At 44.5% G+C, this 21,212-nt stretch overlaps 1 protein-coding gene across 2 annotated transcripts; it reads left to right on the plus strand.

The window, feature by feature from the left end:
* Positions 1-745: 745 nt before the first annotated feature.
* PAK6 (p21 (RAC1) activated kinase 6) lies at positions 746-16,605 on the plus strand (the record flags this gene model as incomplete). 2 transcript variants are annotated; one of them, XM_082317138.1, is made up of 8 exons in its annotated part: positions 746-949; positions 5,398-6,015; positions 9,237-9,728; positions 9,979-10,112; positions 12,972-13,098; positions 13,291-13,416; positions 14,080-14,214; positions 16,438-16,605. In XM_082317138.1, 8 exons carry the CDS (start codon positions 746-748, stop codon positions 16,603-16,605), a joined length of 2,004 nt encoding a protein of 667 aa, XP_082173264.1. The 2 variants fall into 2 exon arrangements, with proteins under 2 accessions (XP_082173264.1, XP_082173265.1); XM_082317139.1 differs by lacking the exon at positions 14,080-14,214.
* Positions 16,606-21,212: the final 4,607 nt, after the last annotated feature.

Consider the following 21,212-nt stretch of genomic DNA (forward strand, 5'->3'; position numbering starts at 1 on the left):
AATCTTAGTTTTTAATTTTAGCTTCTTCAGCTACCTGCTGACAGAGTTTGATTTCCACCTACCACCTCCTCTCTCTCTCCCAAGCCCTCTGTCAAAGCTAGAAAAACTGAGATCCAAAATCAGTCTTGGGCAGCTCTTCCTTTGGCAACAACTCTGTCGTCTCTAAATGGGAACCAAATGTATCTTGCTTATTTGGAGTAACCAGTGAGAAGACAGCCTGAGCCCTGTTCATAACCACCCTTCATTCCAGGTTTGTAGTGCAATCAACACTGCCTAACCAGCTGGACTCCAAAGCCATCTAACTTAGGTACAAGCCTATAAAATATAAATATACATCTCTCATATATATTTAAAATGTTTGTATCGGGCAACATGAATTTGTAGATATAAAGGAATCCGAGTGGTAGGAGTTGAGCTATAGACCTAACAGGTGCCTGTTCCTTTTCTGAAACAGAAGCACTGTTTCACAGTGGGCAGAGCACTCAAAAGGTCACTAGAAATCCTAGCTCAGCCGCCGACCTGCTAGGTGGTCTCGAGCAAATCATTGCTCTCTTGTTGCCTCCATTTCCTCATCTGTAAAAGCCGATGACCACGTCAGCTCTGTTGTTAAAGTGCTTGTCACTGGAGAATGTTCTTAATACAATGTAATTAACTAATATAATTGATATGTGATATTACTGATTGGGCATATTGGACCTAGGCACGCAAGAGCACTGACGGCATTGCCTTCTCTGATTCAGGCATCATGTTCCGCAAGAAGAAGAAGAAACGCCCGGAGATCTCGGCTCCGCAGAACTTCGAGCACCGTGTCCACACTTCATTTGACCCAAAGGAGGGCAAATTTGTGGGCCTGCCGCCTCAATGGCAGAATATTCTAGACACGCTGAGGCGCCCCAAGCCAGTGGTAGACCCTTCAAGGATCACGAGGATGCAACTCCAGCCTATGAAGGTGAGAGAGGAAGACTACTCTTTCCTGTCCCCTGGGCTTTCCTGTTTCTTGGGGAGGCCCGAGTTGAGGCAGTGTTACCATTGCCCTATATATATATTTAAATGGGGCTAAGGGTGGGATCTGTAAGGAATTCAGTGGATAGCAGGGCCTGGGCTTTGATAACGCTGTGTTTTCTTGAGGCGATAGTAACTTCATCAGGAATAAGGACAGTAGTATCCTTCACTGCAGTAGTGTCACTGTTCAAATAACCAGCTGGCTGCCTGTCACTAGAACAAGGACCTGTGAAAGCTCCTGTGGTAGCTGACAGGGCTTCGGGTGTGTTCAGCTGTTGTACAGGGAAGCAAAGAGGAGAATTCGTGGAGAGACCTGTTTTAGCAAGTTTGTCATTCTCGTGGGTGAGCAAATTTGGCTGGTAATTAAGTTGACAGGGAAGCCTGAGTGGGAGAGAGCGGGGTAGCACTAGCTTACTGTTCATGGGTGGCTAAGTGAATGAGCGACAACAGGGAGCAGGACTAAACGAGGGTTTAAGCTAGAAGAGTTTATAAAGCAGCAGTTTAACAGAAAGTGGGACACAGCAAACAGGAGAATGTCCTTAAAGCAAGTCCTTCAGTAAGGAGAAACAAGTTACTGATCTCTGTAGATGGGTAAATTTAGATGGCTGTCTTGCCTGGATGGCTGTTGATAATGGCCCCTGCAGACTGCCTGTTGGTAAGTGACTGCAGGGACCTGCTGCACGAGAAGAGGCAGATTCATGACGACCTCTTGGAAAAGGAAATAAAAGATGGTGACAGAATGGTTGTGTTTAAAGTCTGGCTAGCTTGTGGGAAGTTTTTGTTCCCAGTTAAAAAAAAACCCTACAGGGGCCTAAAAACTGTTGTAAAATAGAGATGTTACTACTTGGATTTTAGGAGGGGCATAAAAGAAAATCGTTGTCTATCTGATGAATATATTTAGCTTTTTGTGTACAGATGTTTAAAACTCGGGAACTAAATGGGACTATATTTTAGTGTAATGCAAATATTAATGCAAAATCAAACCTGCAATTTAAATGGCACATCAGGATCTTTGAGCAGAATGCTGATGTAGAAAGGAAAAACTTGCTTAGGAAGAAGAGGTAAAAGAAAAAGGGAGGAGGTATTGCCTTCTGTTTTACAGTGTCCTGAATGTGCTTTGAGGTTCAAAATGTAGTAGGAGATAGGACCACAATCCAGAGAAGAGATAAAATGTGTAATAAGAGACCAACTTGGTTAGATCAGGAGCTCTCTAATGAGCTTAAACTGCAGGAGGATTGCTCAGAAGGGTGGAAACTAGGTCAAGTTATAAAGGGCAAATAGAAGAGAAATTTATGTAGGAACAGAACTGGAAGGCCAAGGCACAAAAAGAGATGTTTTTCTCAAAGAACATAAAGAACAGTAAGGAGATATCATAAGTACACTGAGGAGGAGAAGGAGGATGAAGGAAATAACTTGTTCACTGCTCATTGTGGAAGAAAGTTAATAACTGATGACAATGAGAATTCTTAAATGTTTAATGATTTTTCTTCAGTCTTTATTGAGAAGGTTAACTGCGATCAGTGGGCTAACACAATTAACACGAGCATGAAGGGATAAGAATGCAGGCTAGAATAAGAAAAGAACATGAACAAAAATGAGACTTCTTAGATAAGTTACATATTTTCAAGTCAGCTGGGTCTAATGAAATTCAAGGAATTGCAGATCAGTCAGAATAATTTCAATTCCCAGAAAGAGACTGGAACAAATAAGCAAGTAATCTATTTGCAGCCACTTCTGAGGAGATAGCAGGGTAATAGCTAGCAGCCGGCATGGATTTATCAAGAACAAATCATGTCGAGCCACCCAATTTCTGTCAATCACAGGGTATCAGGCTTTGGGTCAGGGAGAAATGATAGCTCTCTCCTATATCTTGACTTCAGTTAGGCTCTTGACACTGTACCTATGGCATTCCCAGAGCAAACTGAGCAAGTTTCCTCAAGTATTAGGAAAAGTATACTCAAAAGAATAGGCATCACTGTCAAAATAGAAATGTGCATGAAGAGATTTACTGGAGTTTGTCCTGAGTCTAGTACTGGTCCGTACTTTCATCTATGACTTATTAAACCTGTAGGTGGTAAAAACTGAAAGGAGGTGCAAACCTTTAAGAGAACAAGGATAGAATACCAAACAGTCTTTAAAAACTAGAGAAGAATCTTAAACTAACACTGTTTTGGTTTGGTTTTTGGTTTGTTTTTTTTTTTTTCTCCAGTACGTCCAAGTGCAAATACTCTCTTAGACTGCATCACATAGTTGATTATTTCTGGTAAACTTCATTTGAACAAATTCCTGTTCAATGATACCAATCAATAGTAAGATTTTTTTATTATTTTTTTTTTTTTTAAGCACTGATTGGCCCTATTAGGCCAATCCCTTATACCTAGAGTCCTGGATTCAACTATCATAGTTTTTCCTTGTTTTGACATGTACTGTGTGTAGCTTTTAAAGGGTCACTTTTCTTTTTAAAATAATAATTTCTAAATTTTGGTCAGTAAGGCATGATCTTTGTAAGAGCACTCTGTATAGATTTGGCTCAAATTTGGATGTTTCTTCATTAATCTGACGCAGTCTTTAAACACAGCTGCAAAGTACAGCTGACTCCCATCTTCTCTGTCCCCTGGGGATAGGACTGACTTAATGGCTAGGAGTGCAACAAGAGTGACTTGAGTCTAATTTTAGGAAGTTTTTAACTACGAGGTGAGGCGAGCACTGGGATGGATTTTCTAGAGAGGCCATAGCATTTGTTTTTGGACTCAAGTCTTTCTGGAATGACTTTCGTCCATCTACTTTGGACTAGCTGGCCTCTTGAGATTTCTTCCAACTTTATTTTGAGTTACTCTTTTTCCCAGTTTGTAGAAACATCGAGCCATCAGTGAGTGCTGGAGGAGGGCCTCTTTCTGTCCCATCTGCCTGTGCGAGCATGAGCCAGGGTGTGCAGGCATCCTGCTGAGTGCTCTGTGACTTGGGGTGTGCAGTTACATCTGTCCCTGCTCAGCCTTATTTGTGAACCAGTGCTCTTAGTTGAGCACATTACTGAGGTAAACTGATTTGTCTGGCATTTCTAATGGATGAATTAGAATGGAGAGAAGACTCTTCCCACCCCACCGATGGATTTCAGAGACTGGGTTTCTGACCATGTACTGTTGGTATTTTTTTTCCCTATCAAGTTTGGTACAAAAGTGATGGAAAGAGTTTGAGGAGTTAGTGTCCTCAGCGTGTTGTTAACTTGGCAGCAGCTGGGGCCATGGAGGAAGATGCGTGTATGTGGTGAGGGAGGTATAGTGCTACGGTAGGACTGAGGAGCAGAATTTCCTGCTGCAGGTGTGCAATGGTATGAGTCACATTATCCTTTCTTCACCTTGTTTGACAAAATCTTCTATTCTGCCTTTCATTCTCAGATGCTGAGCAAACCGGGTGCTCATTTTGTGCACTGTGGTGGCATTCTGTTGAAATTACTGGAGCTGCTGTTTTGCACCAGCTAAATATTAGGCTCGGTCTAATTAATTCAGCATCTTTAGAAGATCCCCGGAGTTCAGTTAGCAAACATGAGATTGCCATCACTCCAGGGAAGGATTTTCCTCAGACTCATGAAAGGGTAGGAGTGATCCTATGCTGTGCATTTCTGTAAAGAAATGAAACATTCTGGTTCCCAGCACTAAAGCTTCCGTAAGCTTTTCGGTTCCACAATAAACAAGGTGGAGCGCTACATAATATACTTCAAGTGTCCTACTTGTATAGTGCCATTGTTTGTTTGGATGGAAGCCGTGGTCTTCATCATTTGCTTACAAGGCTGTTGAGCTGTTGTGACCCTTTGTTCATCATTTCTAATTATAATAGCTTGGCAGAACAGAGGAAGGATGCACTGTTGGAACAGTGTGGTCCTCGCTGGTCAGGATTAAGATGCATTAGCAAAAACCAGACTAAAGGAGGCTGATTACAACACTATTGAGAGTGCTACAGGGGAGAGATGAACCTTGTATGCAATAGCAAGGTGATTTTTGCAGATAGAGCTTAGAGCATGCTGTAACTTCTGAGAACTAATACTCTCAGGAGCTTGTTGAGCCTGTTAGTGATGTAGTGTAGCACAATTTCAGCACAAGAGAGTCGGGAGTGCTAAAAACATCCCAGTTTTGCTATAATGTTGTCCTTCAGAATGCGAGCACAGCAGCAGGATTCGCTGTTCTGGCTGAAGGCACTGCTGCCTCTGACAGAAGGATCTAACCCAATGATTTCTTTTTTTTTTTTCTTCAGTAAAGGACAATGAAAAAAAAAAAGAAAGCAACGTTTCTCTTTCTTCCCTCAGTAAGCTAGACAGACAAAATCTAACCTTTGTCAAGATAAACTGAGCCTCAATTTTTACAACTCTAACTTTTGTGCCCCCTTCCCTATGTTTCACAGACCGTGGTGAGAGGCAGCACTGTGGAAGTGGAAGGCTATATCTCCGGGATACTCAACGACATCCAGAAGCTTTCTGCCATCAGTTCGAACACTCTAAGGGGAAGGAGCCCTACCAGCAGGAGGAGAGCTCAGTCCCTTGGGCTCCTGGGGGAAGACAGACCCCCAGACATGTATCTTCAGAGTCCTGAAGCAGACTGGGCAGACAAATATGGAAACTACCTCAATTGCAATGGTGGGACCAAGGTGACCCGGAGGCAGACTATGTGGCCAGATTATAAACCCCGATTGGAAGGACAGTCTCATCCCAATGGTATGGTAATGAAAGCACAGTCCCTCGGGCCTTCGGAGTTCCAGGGCGCTGACGGCAGCTGCCTCCAGCGTGCCTCTGGTTTGCAGCATATGCCAACGCTACCAGGGGAGAGTGAGAAGATGGGAAAAAAGAGCTCAGAAGAGTGCTGGCCTCAGCCTTGTCTCATACGACAAGCAAACTCCAGGCCCTCCGGGGAGGGCAGCCCCAGCTCCAAATCAAGGGAGAACAGCTTGAAGAGGAGGCTGTTACGCAGTGTGTTCCCCTCGTCCAGCGGCTCAAACAAGTCAGGCCCTTCCCTGCAGATAAAGGTATAGTTATTCAGTATTTTTGAGTGAGTGCAATGTTGACTTTACAGTTCCAGAGGTTATGTACACAGCTGAACAAATTTAATTGCAAACATCATGCAGCCATCTGTTATTGTTATGATTAATGCTGGAATCAAAATAGTCCTGGACAGGGGAAATGTGTAGTCCGCCTAAGCTTCACAGAATATTCTGCTAGGCATAGCTCAAAATGGCAGCCAGATCTACGTGAGAAAGACTTGTTAGGGGAGCTGTGCTTGCAGGAGTGTAGGCTGGGAAGGAGGCAGGGGACTTACTCATTTTTGCCCTTCTGTAGTAGTAAAAGCAAAACTTAAATGCTATTATACTAGCATAAATGTGCTTTTGCCATTTGGGAAATTGTCGTAATTTACATTAGTAATGTACTCTTTTGCCTGTGCAAAATAGAACTACCTCAGGAGAGCTTGTTGGTTATAGCTGTATCTGCCAGCCTGCTTACAATAGGGACATTTCCATCAGCACCCATAGTACTGTCGAACAGCAAATCTGACTGTTGGCTTTTGGTAAGGATGGGACAGCTCATAGCTACATCTCTCCCAGGAAAGCTGTCTTGAATGAATGACTCACTTCTTATTAAACCAGAAGAAAAACTCTGGTTCCTGTTACCGGCTAGGAAATGTAGCCCTTCAGGCCACTGCTTCTAATTCATCCCAGGCTAACCCGGCACTCGTTGTCCTCGCACAGCTGCTCAGCGGTTTCAAAGGCTGCGCTGGGCTGGTGCAAGGCCAGGCTTATTTCTCGTGGGCGTGGAGTCCCTGAAGTCGGAGGAAGATAACAGGAACCACTGGCCCTACAAAAGCGACTGTTCTAAAGGGTATCGCGGGCTGGGGCTCTCTCCCACCCAGCTTCTTGCAGTTTGCATAAGGATCAGGCTCAAGGCTTTCAGACACAGCCTTCTCCCTGCAGAGTCCCTTTCCGAGGGAGCAGGATTTTAAAGGAAAGCAGTTGTTGTGTAGCACAAACTACGCGTACTGCTGTCTCTGACTTGGGGCTGATCTACACGGGCTGGAGGCCTGTCCCTGAGTACTTGGGAGAACTGACCACTTCTTTCTTCTCTAGCAAGAGTGTCTTTGCCGTGCCTCAGCACTTTCACAGGGAGGAGCAGAGGTTACCAGTCAAACAGCATGTGTGCGTGGATGTGCTTGGGTGTGTTTGAACTCGAGCTGCCTGCGAGAGGAGTAGGAAAGACCTTGAGGTTATCTAGTCCATCTCCCTGCTCCAGTGAAGGACCTGCGCCATCGCTGGCGGTTGTTTGTCTAAGCTGTTCTTAACAGCGTCCAGTGATTAAAACCTCAGTCTCCCTCACAAATGGAGATGATGATGTGTAAGAAATGCATCCTTGCAGATGCAATGGAAAGGGGATATAACTGGCCGAAAATGGGGAGGGGGGTGCCTTGCCAGGCTGTCTCTAGTCACCATGGGAAGGTCGAGTGCTCTTTCCTTTCAGCCTAACATGGGGGGGAAGGAGTGGGAGAACCAGTGACATCTCAAAATGTCCTGAGACTGAAAATGTGTACGCAGGGGCTGTCAAATTACAGCAGCAGGAAATAATACTTACGTGTGGTTAGACAAACATGTGTGAGCTTGCATGCATGTAGTATGCCCTTCTGCATGCTCTAGGTTATATAAAACCTTTTTTTTCCCCTCTCTCCTGAGACAAAACAAGAGTTGGGAAATAAATACTTGGCTGCCACGAGCGTGTCTGTGCAGGACGGCAGGGGTGGAGCTGGTAGATGAGGAGGAAGCAACTTCTGACAGGCGCTTGTGTTCGCGCGCCTGCGCCCCGATGCCAGGGGCTACTAAATCATGCTCTCAGGGCCTGCGTGTGTGTGAGCATGAGCTGTATGTGCGTTAGCCTTATGCAGATTTTACTGTTGACGATAATCCTTGGTTAAAAACCAAATTGCGTAGAATTAAATTCTATACAATTATTTTCTGTCTGAGACAGAGAAAATGAGTGCTCTTTTAAAAATTTCTCTCTTGGCAGTTTTCGGTTCCCATACCCATATTATTAACTTTATTAATAGCTCGTCTGAATTGTGAGAGAGAAAAAGCTTGTTGCTTTGAACTTTTTATTTTGCCCTATAATATAAATGATTGGCTTGCTCTTTCTGAAGTTGCTACTTTGTCAGATCCACTATTATTTTACATATAACTAAGTATATAATTTATTTTATACCTAACCTGCTAGATGATGTTGAATTTTAATTAGTCAGCCTTTCCAGGGTGAGTATTAGCACTTCAAGATTTATCCTTCTTGGGAGACCTGTGCGTAGTGCTAGCATGGGAATGCGTATCCTGAAGCCACGTTACCGCAGGCTGTGATCTTACCAGATCTCATAAACTAAGCAGGGTTGGGCCGGCTTGGTACTGGAGTGGGAGGTCTCCGAAAGCCTCGAGTGCTTTGGGAAAGAGCACTGCTAATCCAAATTCATCGTCGGTCAGTTTTAAGCCAGTAAGGTGGCAAGGTGGCCGGTGGCTCTGCGTAGCTGAAGTGTCACGCTGGCCTCCCACAGCCGTCCTGGTTCCCGGTGCCTTTCCCAAACCGGAGTGCTCGTTCTGTGTCTGATCGACAGGAATGCTGTGCAGGTACCAGGGGGAAGTGCAGAGGGAGTTTTCAGTAGGCAGAACGTAATTACCCAAAGGGAATTGGGCCAAGACATCAAAGTGATTTACAGCTTTGGCATGAATCCTCTTTCCTTTTATATATAGGAAGATCAGAGGCACAGAGGGATAAAGGATTTTAAAATTCTCTGCAACACAGGTTGCCCCTGAGTTTTGGTGGCAAGGTTGGAATGCTTTTTAGCAGCTGTTTCTTTTTTTTTTTTCTGTGGGTTTTGTTTTTTGGTGTTTTTTTTTGTTGTTGTTTTTTTGCTTTGTTTTTTTTTTTTTTAAAGCATGTGCTTTAAAAGGTCCCTTTTAAACTGCCTCAGTTTGGAGGTCCTTAAAGCATAGCACCCATCCTGTAACTGGTTCTTGAAAATCTGCATCCATGGGGCGTCCCCTAGTCACGCAGCGTATGTTGGGCAGACCCGGAGATAAGAACCTAGAGCTCTTGACTCCAGTCTGCTACAAAATGTACTAGGCCAGAGTGGCACAACACACAACTGATTCCTGACACTTCTTTTTCTTATTAATCTAACCGTCACTTTTTCTTTCTTCCACTTTCATATTTGTTCTTCTCAAAGCCTAATACTTTCTTTAGGCCCCAGCATTGGGGTTCACCACGCAGCCCTGCAGCCAAAGCCCAGTCTCTTCCACCAGATCAGCCTGCATCCGATTTCCCCAGGATGATCTCAGAAGCTGGGACCCCCCAGAAATCGCCAACAGTGGAGAAGGCAATTGCACTGCCACAAGGCAGGCCGTCACCGGCAGGGTCTCCCAGGAACCGGCAGACTCAGACTAGTTCTAGCAACCTTCACCTTCCCCAGGACTCTTCTGTGAAAGGGCAGCTGGCCAGTGAGGACCCGGTGGTTGTGACTCATGAGCAGTTCAAAGCTGCCCTTAGGATGGTGGTAGACCAGGGGGATCCCCGGACATTGCTGGAGAATTATGTAAAGATTGGTGAAGGGTCCACAGGTATCGTCTGTATTGCTCGAGAGAAGCACTCAGGGCGGCAGGTGGCAGTGAAAATGATGGATCTGAGAAAGCAGCAGCGCCGAGAGCTCCTTTTTAATGAGGTGAGTATAGTGACGAGAGGTGGGGTTCTGCTGTCCACCGTAAAGCCACGTGAACAGTCGGTGTGGTAAAAAGAAGGGAAGAGCAGGAGACGTTTTCCTTTTAATACAGTTATGCTAGTGCCAAGAAGAAAAATGCCTGGGGGGGTGAAGGCTACTGCGCAGTACTCATAGGGTTGTGCATGCTTTGCTGGATAAGATTAAGCGGTGTTAGTGATTTTGTGGTGGTCAATTGTCCGCTGGGTTTTTACAGGTGGTGATAATGAGGGACTATCAACATGTCAACGTAGTGGAGATGTACAAGAGCTATCTAGTGGGAGAGGAGCTCTGGGTGCTGATGGAGTTCCTGCAGGGGGGAGCCCTCACAGACATCGTGTCTCAGATCAGGTATGAAGCAAAACCCGAAACATCAATGCTTGTGTTCCCACCTGACAGGCAAGAGCAGCAGAGTGGAGATTTCCAGGAAGAACAGTGTCCCTCAGATCTCGTGAGCCCTGAAACTATTACACTTTAGAACTGTCATCCATTTGAAGTATGCGATAATACTTCTGATGTAGAAGGGACCTCATTTACAGTACCGATCCCTTTAGATACCCACTATTCGTCTACTTGATGACCTTCCCTGTAAAGACGCAGTACTCATGAAAAGTATTGTTTACTATAGCTGTTGTATTCTGGCCAGGAAGCTCATTGAGTAAGTATTAAAGAGCATGCAGAAATCGTTTTCAGTGGTACAACCTTAGTGAGGTTGAATTTGTGGCTAACTCCTCTGGAGAAGTGCAGCAGAGCCTTGAGATCTGGACACCTTCCCAAATTTCATTGCCTAAAGATAGCAACTACGGGACTCTGTCCTAAATTTGTTTTCGTATCCACACCACTTCATATTAATTAATGACCGAAGCATTCCTGTAGGGCAAAGAGATTGTTCTCAAATGGCCTCTAGACTCCCACTCACAAGGTGTTCTGGAGATGCAGTTGTGATGATCGTGTCTTACCCATGATCCTGGAGCACCCGCCTGCTTCCCAGCAGTCCTGCGAGGCTGTGAACTGGTGCAGGGAACGCCGGTGAAAAGACTGACCAAGAAAGTCTGTAGGATTAGCTTTCCTTTTTTGAAGATTCAGAATCTTAATTGGATTACAATTAGGTAGTATTGCTAACACTAATTGCATTTACTTTTTTTAATCATGGTATGCCTTTAATTCACTTACATGCTTTGACTAGCCTTTACTGATCCTGTGGTGGATTTAAGGCATATTTCTTGCTCTGTTGGATTCTCTGTTTTGGATTTGCATCTGTGATGTGTTTGGGAGGCATAAAAAAGCACATTGTTCTTTGTAGCCTCGACAGCCCCACCCGTAAGAAGTGTCTTGGAGACACGTAGATGGCCAGGCCCTCCAGCACTGAGTTCAGAGGCGCATCTCAGGGTCTGAGAACCAAGGTTTCACTGTAAGTCATGTACCCGCTCCTGGACAGGAGAAAGAACATTTAGTCCTGAAGAGTGCTGAGTTATGGCATTGCAGAGCCAGTGAAACTCTTGTAGCTCTTAACTGGTATTAGAACCAATGGAACTACAAATAGAAAAAAAAAATATTCTGAAGAGGTTTATGAAGGGTCTGTGCAGTTTATATCCACCAGTGAGATTGAAGTCCATTGTGGGACCTCAGCCTAGATTTGAGTTATTTTACAAAGCCTTCCTTTGAACCTTTTAATGAATGCTTGGTTTTCCACATAGTGGAAACAGGATCTGTTATAACCATAACATTTATCAAAAGTAAGTAAGCTGCAAGCCTTTATCAGTTTTTCACAGGGAGGAAAATGCCCTCATTCCGCTCATTAAACATTTGCTGAAGGTGATAACTGATTTGCATCTCCAGGAGTGAGCTAATCCTCTAGTAATCTGTTTTACACTATGCAATCACTTGACTGAAACCAAATTCCATACGTGACAAGCTGAAAGTATACCTCTTGTAAGAGCTCAGAAGTGTATCAGCTTTTCTTACGGCTCATGCACTATGGAACGAAAAGCACTGTTTCTAAGAACTGTTTAAAAGAACTGTTAGGTTCTGTATTGGAGAAGTCCCTCTCCCGTTAGAGGTTAAATCATAATGGCAAAAGTAGCCCTCTGCCACCCTTCAGATATATTTGCCATCAGCATGGCACAGTGCAGCCCCAACATGCAGTGTCCTGGTCAGATGGTCACTTTGGCAGAGTAAGATAGGGAATACCAAACAAGCAGTGGAAGTATAAGTTTCTCAGCTGGTGGTGCAACCTCCTTCATGAACGTGTAGAAATTGCTCTTACGTGTTTGGAAGGTACTGGTGCGCTCTGCACCGTTCTGCCTTCTGAGCGCTCTCTTCTCCTCAGTCTTACTTGCAGACCTGTGTTTGAGAAGGTATCGTTTCTATGCCCTCAGCTGAGAGTTGTTTGAAACAACTGCTAGAGACAGGCTGAGAATCCAAAGTACTCAAATTGGGTACTTCAGCTATTCTTCGAAACACTTAACTTCTAGCATTGCTCAGTATAAACGTGCAGAGAACGCTGTCACTGTCCCCAGTTACAGGAGATAATTTTCATTTCTACCATTTTCTCTTATACTTGATCATGAAGGTTCATGTGTTGGTATTCCAAGCAGCAAGAGCTTCTAAAGGTAAGGTTCTTGGTGCTCATAGCCAGTGTGCTAACGGAGAGACTGCTAAAATTCAGCAGAGTCTTCCCTGCTTGTAACCTGTGCTACCTTTGGTTAGGTGTAAGAGTATCCAAAGCGTCTAGCTGCATGAAACCTGTAAAGGATCCCTATATTCTCTATCGCATTACGTGTTTAGATGCTTTCTGGATAAAGTTGCACAATATACCTTGTGAACAATAGCTTTACTACATTTGCTTAAAAAACCAGCTGTCTCAACCATTACTGTGGCACCTTGGCATGAAGAAGCAGTCTTGCCTATCAGAATTGCTTGAAACAGCATCTTGCAAAATGAATTTATATACAAGATTTAAAATGCAATTTCTCTGTATTAGACTTATGAAAACTTAAAGTTGCTAACCATCGAGAAAAAAAATGTTTTCAGCAGTAAAAGGCAGTCATAGAAGAACAGTAAAAGAGAGATAGTAATGGTCCTGGGGAACCAAAATATGCATCTGCAATTCAACTTCAAAATTGCACTGTGCCTTTAAAGAGGACCTGCGGGTGAGTACTAGCCGCTGCCCAGTACAACGCAGTTAAACTCCTCTGTCTTTAATTTCAGGCTAAACGAAGAGCAGATTGCCACAGTGTGTGAATCGGTGCTGCAGGCTCTGTCGTATCTTCACTCTCAGGGGGTTATTCACCGAGACATTAAGAGCGACTCCATTCTTTTGACACTGGATGGAAGGGTACGCTTCCGCAGACAGATTGTTTCCTGGCTTCCGCTGCCGCAGCCTTAGCCTGTCTCCTTATTTCCTTTCTGTTCACAATCTCGTTTGTGCCTCGTCCTCTTACTCCCTTTGTCTTCTTTGTCTTTGGTGTTTCCCTCCATGTTGTTTAAAAATTATTTTTTAAGGTTGGTTGCTTGTCTCTTTGTACAGGTCAAACTCTCAGATTTTGGCTTCTGTGCTCAGATCAGTAAAGATGTACCTAAAAGGAAGTCCCTAGTAGGTACTCCCTACTGGATGGCTCCAGAAGTTATTGCAAGGATACCATATGCTACCGAGGTAAGGGACTGCTTCCCTGGTATCAGGAGAGGTAGCAAATAGTATTCTGAAGTGTCACAGGAAAATAACTGTTGCCTTTTCTAGGAAGAGCCTCTAGAGACTATTTAAAATAGAAATATAACTATGACTCAGATTGGATTGTGATGATACCAATATTTCCTAAAACAGTAGAAAAACAGGTTGTTCTGCTTCCGGGAACAAGGTGTAAACTTACTCTATTCTTACACCTGAAGCTTGGCACAGGCTTGTATCTTCTGTAGTGTGGACAGATGTCAGCAGGGAGCAGCCTGTGACATGACAGGGATCAGTAAACCAATCAGTGCCATAAAGGTTGGGGAGGAGGGGAGGGAAGGCACAGATGGGAGCTCTGAAATTCTGGGCAGGTGGCAGCAGGCTGATTAACTTTGTTTGCGTGTGCTGCACCTGGTTGGGTGGTAGTTACTTGCAGACCTTTGCATGTTGCAACACCAGCGTGGCTCAGTCCTAAGTGGAAAGCTGTCTCTGTTAAACTGCAGTAAGGAGTCCAATAGCGTCAAGTGGGGGAATGTTTTACTCTCTCTCGGTAACGTTTGTCACGGGCGGGGTGTCGTAGTCTTTGTGAAAGCAACAAAGCAAGGACCTGTGGCTCTGAACTGTGTATTGATGTGACATTGGCTCCCACAGGTGGATATCTGGTCTCTGGGGATCATGGTGATAGAGATGGTGGATGGAGAACCTCCCTATTTTAGTGATTCTCCAGTCCAGGCAATGAAGAGACTCCGTGACAGTCCTCCTCCCAAACTGAAAAACTTCCACAGGGTGAGCATACTGGCAAACACTCGTAACCTGATGATTATCACGGGGAAACATCCTGTCAGCCGTTCCCGTAAAGCTGGCTGTGAAAGTGATCTTGCTAGGACATGTTTCTTGGGGAACTTCTTTGGCCCTGGTGCCTCAGAGGATGCAAGCTGCTGCTGACAGCTAGCGGCTGGTTTGGGAAACAGCCCTAACAACGTCGGGTCACTTGGGCATAAACCTGATAATGAAATCAAAGCTGCTTCGGGCAGACCCAACAGTTAATATCTTGGTGATGCTGATAGAGTAGCTCATCTTCTAGGGGAGCAAATAGGAGGATCCGTGCTCTTGAGAGTTTCTGGCTTCGCGGTTTTCAGGACTGCAAAGGCTGCGTTATGGTCAGAGCAGGAGAGCCACAGACAGTGGCTCGTGGAGACGCTGCAGCTGCTTTGAAGATGAACTCAGCTTCATGGTTTCTTATGAAAAAGTAGCAGTGACATGGGAAATACAGTGATTACCTTTTAGTCACCACTTAGAGCCGTCCTCCTTTCATTTCACTCCAAGCCTCTGAGATCAAATAGCTTCTGCAGCATTCTGAGCCATCCGGCCTTTCCAATTAATCAGAATATCTGCAGCTGCTAAAACTGAATTATTTAACAGAGTAGACTGCTGAACTAACAGCATACACTCAAACATCAACAGCTGCTCTTTCCTCTTTGCCTTTGCAACACTAATTATAATTTCAAGGTCACATTCTGGACTCAGTGCTCGTACTCCTTAGGCGGTGTAAAGCCTGTTCCGCTCTGGGTCGCGCACCTTGCCTGGTGAGATGACCCTACCACGGGCTGTGAAAGCCAGAGCTGCTTATAATCTTGCTCTGCTCCACTTTGTCCTGGGAAGCCAGCTGGCTTCCAGCAGACCCCCGGATTGCCAGGCCGGTGGCCGTCCTCCCCCATCTCCCCGCTGTCTGAGTGGAGCTCAGCACCAGCTGTGGATCCAGCCCCCCATTCTGATGACAGTTAATGGCACGCTGGGGTCAATTACTGTACTACTGGGTGCAACAGGTTAAACGGACGCCACCTGGGATCATAGAATCATAGGATGGTTTGGGTTGGAAGGGACCTTAAAGACCATCTGGTTCCACCCCCTGCCACGGGCAGGGACACCTTCCACCCGACCAGGCTGCTCCAAGCCCCATCCAGCCCGGCCTCGAACGCTTCCAGGGATGGGGCAGCTTCTCTGGGCAACCTGTGCCAGTGCCTCACCGCCCTCATGGTGAAGAATTTCTTCCTTATAGCTAATCTAAGTTTACCCTCTTTCAGTTTAAAGCCATTCTCTGCTGCTTTTCTAAAGCATAACTAGATTTATGGACAAAGTGATAAAGGCTGGGTCCTGGCACTCGTACTTAGCTGTGTTGCGCCTTCTCCCTCTAGCAATCACAGTGAAGTTGTTCAAAGCACTCATGAAATAAGCAGTAGCTCAGCGTGAACAGTATTTCATGATCTACTTCTAAGTTAACCAGAGCTGGGAAAATGCCCCCAATCTAAAATGGATGTAATTAGCAGCAGTAAAATAAATAACTGTATACCAAGTTCATTTTTTATTCAGTTTTAATGATGCAGAGGACCACCGCCGGCAGGAGATGGGCCGTGCCTTTAAGTGGTTCTTGGGTCTGGCTCCTCAACAGGCTTTTACACGGCTTTCAATGGGCAAACGCGCTGAGGTCATTTGGGTTTTTGGTACGCTGTTCTGCAGTTTCTTCATCTTCTTGTATCAGCAGCATCAGGTTTCCAGACTCTCAAAACCTATTGGGGAATCCTATTTAACTACTTTTTGCACAATCTGTGGCCAGAATGAATTGATCAACCCTCCACACCCAAAGTGATGTGCATCGGGTAGCAGGAATTCTGTTGAACTTTTGAGCTGAAATGCAGAAAAGATTAAATAACAAAACGGGAAACAAAATTAAGTTAGATGGAAGGACATGACGGGCAGTCTTGTCTTAATTTGCTGTGCCCCATTAAAAAGAAAACAACCTGTGTAAATGTTGTGCCTACTGGTGACAGAAAATTACTACTGTAGCATAGAAAGCATGCTATTTCACGTTACATTTCTGTGCAAAAGCAGGGTTACAAAGTTGGAATGTGCAGGATCCTTTTTAACCAAACCCACCTCAGCAACCTGTTGTCGTGTGAGCTGTTGCCTGGGTCCTTTGCGGGGTTGACTTGGTTGGTTCCTTTTTCACAGACCTCCCCAGTTCTGCGAGACTTCTTGGAAAGGATGTTGACACGGGATCCACTAGAAAGAGCAACGGCACAAGAACTTCTGGATCACCCCTTTTTGCTCCAGACGGGACTTCCAGAGTGCCTGGTTTCCCTTATCCAACAATACAGAAAGCGTACCTCTACCTGCTGACTTTACATAAGGGGAAATGCTAGAAAAAGTAATGTTTATTAAAAAAAAATAAATCAAGAGACCAGGCAGTCTCGTCCTGTGAATGGTGCTTGGAACTTGTCAGCGATCTTTTTAGAGGATGAATGTGAATACTGTCCTTACATTCTCAGCCTTTTGTGGCTTCTCTTTTGCTGAAGACAATCAATACATACTAGATCCAAATCAAACCAAGTATGTCTCGAGAATAAAGCAGGTGTTTCATGACTTGTGGATCGCTTCTTCCGAAGAATGGCATTTTAAAGCGAAGTCTGAAGTTGCGTATCTGAACGTCTGCAAGTTCCTGCAAACCTTGGCTGCTGACTACTGAACTGGAACAATATTTCCCAATTAGAAATGTGATCTTTGTTTCCTTAGTTGTACACTGGAGTCTTGAGCTGACTCAAATGTACGTTTTGGGGCACAGACCCCTTCAAACTCTCAAACAATGCACAAAGACTTGACAATTTTTTCCTCTGAGACTTTTTCACAGATGATTTTAATTTCTTTGGTTAAATGTGGACCTAGAAAACTGCACATATTTTCCTAGGGAGCAGATGTGATATGTATATGTTTGTTTCTAAGTGGCTCTCTTGCATCAACATGCTTCTCTTTTGCTGAAGAATATGTATGGTTTAGTGGTCAATCTTGAATCCATTTCATGATCTTAAACTTTTGGAGGGGGAAACCCTTGGATACAGGCCTCAAAACAGACTCTGTGAAGACAGGTTCTTGCCACCAAGATCTTGCGGTTGAAAATTCACAATATGCAACACCTCCATTGCTGGTTGGAATGGAGAGTCTGTGAAAGCTGGTTCCTGCGTTTGGTCTCCAGGCGCCTTTCGTTCCAAGGCCTTTCTCCCAAGAGAGGCTGAGAAGTGCTGCCCGAGCCAAGTGTTGGGTAGCGCTTTGGGGATGCCCTAGGAGACCGAGTGAAAAAGTTTCAGCTGTCCTGCATATCCCAGGAGAGGTTTTTGTGTTCACGTGAGACGGTTTGTTGAGCCTCTGTCTCCTCTGCAGAACGTCGGGAGAAGAGACACTTTTGATGTATGTTTTGTTATTGGTATGCCCTTCCCCACCGTCCCTTTGCTGGTACATTCGGAAAGTTACTGGTTGTCTAAACGGCTCTTTTGGTTATTTTAAAGTAGATTTAGATATTTTGTATGATACACTTTCTGATCAGTGAGATGATAGTCAAGGTAATTGGACTCTAGGTCAGGCTGTAACATTGTACAGTAATGGTGTGTATTGTTGTGAGGTCTCAAGAATATAATCTTACATGTGGAACTGGGATCCTGTTTTGAAACTCCAGGTACAAATTCATTGGAATTTAAGTTATTCTTGGGACAGTCCTACTGTCTCAGAAACTAACCTCATAATTGCATTTTCTTCAGAAGATGTTAATAACCTCTATCCTCTGCTATTTACTCCGGTTACAGATCCTGCTTCAAAATTGAAGCCACAGTTGATTACTTGAAGTAATTTGGGATGGAATTCATCTGCACTGATGCCAGCCATCTAAATGGTGGGCACCCAGTCTGCGAAGCGTGTAGGTTGGCTCGGTAGACCAAGGTGAGAGGAACACCTCCAGAGGGTGATTCGTCTCCGCTCTCTCAGATACCTGCTGAAGGATGAAGTCGCTGTCTCTCGATACCTCTCTGCCTGTGGCCAGTGGAGGGATCGTAGGCGCTTTGCCTAGACTGGATGTCTGCCTTTGGGGCTGATGAAGCTGGTAGAAATGAATTCATTTAGCTCCTCTTTAGCTGCACTGGAAAATTTTTGATGTAAAATGTTTCTGTATTCCAGATATACTGCTTTTTTTATGCAAAAGAGCAGGGCTTTGAAAAGATTTATAATTTGAAACAAATGATCCTGCTCGTCTGTAGTTGTGAATCCTTTGCACTTGTGTTTTAAATTAAAGTAGATCTTGATTTATTCATAAGCCTGTTGCGGCGGTGGGATGCTTTTAAATGTGTCTATAGTTCCGAGATGTAAGGGAAGTGCGAACCTTGAAGTCCGGTCTGACTTACCTGTTCTGTGGCTATGTGGCTTTTAAAACAAGGGGAGACTGTAGCAGAAGCCTGGATCCTGAAACAAACATTTTTTGGGGGCAGGGATGACAGGTTTAACATTTAACACCATTTTATACTTTGGCCCAAGTCTCACTAAACACAGTGAGGGAAGGGCCTTGAAAGATTGCATTCAAGGATCTTATAAAATTTTAAAAACTCATTACCATATTTGTGAAGAATGCAGAAAGTATCCATCTTCCTGTCCAAAATAGAATTACATGTCTGATTCTTGTGTTTCTCTCTTTACAGTTCGTGCATGGCATATCACCAATTAATTGCTCCATTACTTAGATGAGTGTGGAATCAGATATAAATCCTAAGATAAACCTAGATTAGTTAAAAGATTGAAGCTCTGTCTCCAGGGCGAACAGCTCCTTCCCCAGGAACCCGGCAGCCAGTCAGGAGAATTATGATGAGCAGAGCAGGTTTGTAATTTGCATTGCAGTAGTATTCAGGAGCGAGATTTCTTGTATGCTAAGTGATATCTAAGTATATAACAAAATGTAGCCTCTTCTCTGAAGAGCTCATAGCCTGCTCAGTGGGTAATTATGCTTTGAGATGTTGTTTGCTCTGAATATCTTTTCCTATATGCTTTCAACAAGGTTACACTTACATCTCGGGGTTTTCTGTTGTTTTGTGTCATGTTTCACCTGAATCGTTCCCTTTTATTTTTCCTTCCTGTCAGCCTTGCTGGTATCGAGTCTTTTCCATGCTGCCACAGCCCTGGCAATCAGCATATAGTAGGCCTTTGAAGATGGCAGGTTGAATTTATATGAACAATTTGCTGAATCAAACGGGGATTCTGTGACTGCTGTCATCTCCCAATTGCACTTGTTTATACATAATGGTGCCTGGCCTCCTCAAACAGGGCTCTGCGCTATCGAATGCAGCAGCTTATTATCTCATTTATCTCAGAACGGGACAAATCTTTCTCTAGAGGCCTGTATCTTTTAACCAGTGATTACAGAAGGACCCTAGATCAAATGAGGCTCCTGACTTTTAAGATTGTTCAGTCTGGGGAGAAGAATCCTACGCTTCCCTGTGTAGCCTGGAGAAAGCATTTTGCTGTGCCCCAGGTCCTAGTCTATAAATGGGAATAATAATAATTAGTGAATCAGGACCACGTGAGGATATCTGTGGGGCAGGGAGAGTGTCTCTAGAATACGGTAGCTACTGTGCAGCAATTCCTTCTGTAGTGGCAATGGTCCTGTCAGCACCGTATCTTTATTATGGAGGTAGAAGATAATTTTGGATCATCCAGTACAAACTGAGCCTGAACTGTGGCTCTCAACTGGATGGAGTTTGTAGGAATATCCAGAGCAGCTTGCGGTATGCAGAGTGGGTACTAAATATTTGAAGGCGAAGTTTCCTGTAATTGCAGGAAAGGGAGCAGAGAGAACTGTACACACTGTTCATTCTTCAATTAAAAATTGGGGCATCGTGGTTGTGCAAACTGGAAGGAGATGAGTTACTGTAGCTTAGGGAGGAGGAGAGGATGGCCAGGCATTTGTTTGGAGCAGCAAAGAGACATCAAAGGCTTCTAGGTCCCTGACTGCCTGGGGAATGATGATAGAAATAAAGCTAAGGCAACCAGCCACATGCATTTTCTGGCTATTTGCTTCTCAGTGTTTGGTTGACAGCATCATATTCACAGGGATCTGCATCTATTCACCACAGCAAACTGATGTGCTTTAGCAATGACCTTCAGGCTTTTACTGGTGTCTGTAAAGTGCTCTGAAAACGTGAGGGGCGTGATGATAACACAGGTACTAACAGCAAGGCAGCCTGCCGAGGAGAGCCGCGCGCGCCCTGCCTTTCCCCCTGGGTAGGGGGGAGACAGCAAGGGGAAGCTTTCCACTGGGCTGGGCTTCTCACCTGGAAGTGTGTGCCATGTTAGTCTTCTAGGATTTTTTTTTTTCCTCTTTTTCCTCTAAATGTCAGTGCTGAATTCTCATTAAGCAAGCTGCCTGCGGAGGTGTTGGCCAAGGGATGGGTTTGACTGCTGTGACTGTTGTTAGTAATGCTCTTGTTTTAGGGAGTCGCCGTGCTGATCCTTCAGGTACAGTGTCTTGTATTTGTATCCCTTCTTGTGGCTGGAGTCCTCCTTTGCTAGGGATCCCCATTATTTAATTTTTTAAGAATATAGTACAAAGTTTGGGCTCCTGAAAAGAAGTATTTTGGGCAAGAGAATTTAGTGGAGAGAGTGAGATTTGGAATGTGCCACAGAAAAGATGAATGTGTGGAAAGAACCTAAGATTGTGCCTAAATCTGCTCCTGTTCGGTGTCTGACCAGGCACTACTGTTGTCTTAATTACCACTGAATTTGGTTTCTGTATGTAACAGCCTCGTTAGAGACCTGTCTGATCCAACTGCCCCGTGGTCAGCCAGTATCCTATGGTAAGCAAAACGACAGGCAGGGCTCCACAGCCGCATGAAGAAATCTTCGAGGATGTCTGAGTTCTGTGGGAAGAAATAGTGCCGGAAAATGAGAAGGTGGCATTTCTGCTCTGGAGCACGTAA

Source organism: Platalea leucorodia, assembly GCF_965183815.1.
Source record: "Platalea leucorodia genome assembly, chromosome: 7".
Taxonomy (NCBI): domain Eukaryota; kingdom Metazoa; phylum Chordata; class Aves; order Pelecaniformes; family Threskiornithidae; genus Platalea; species Platalea leucorodia.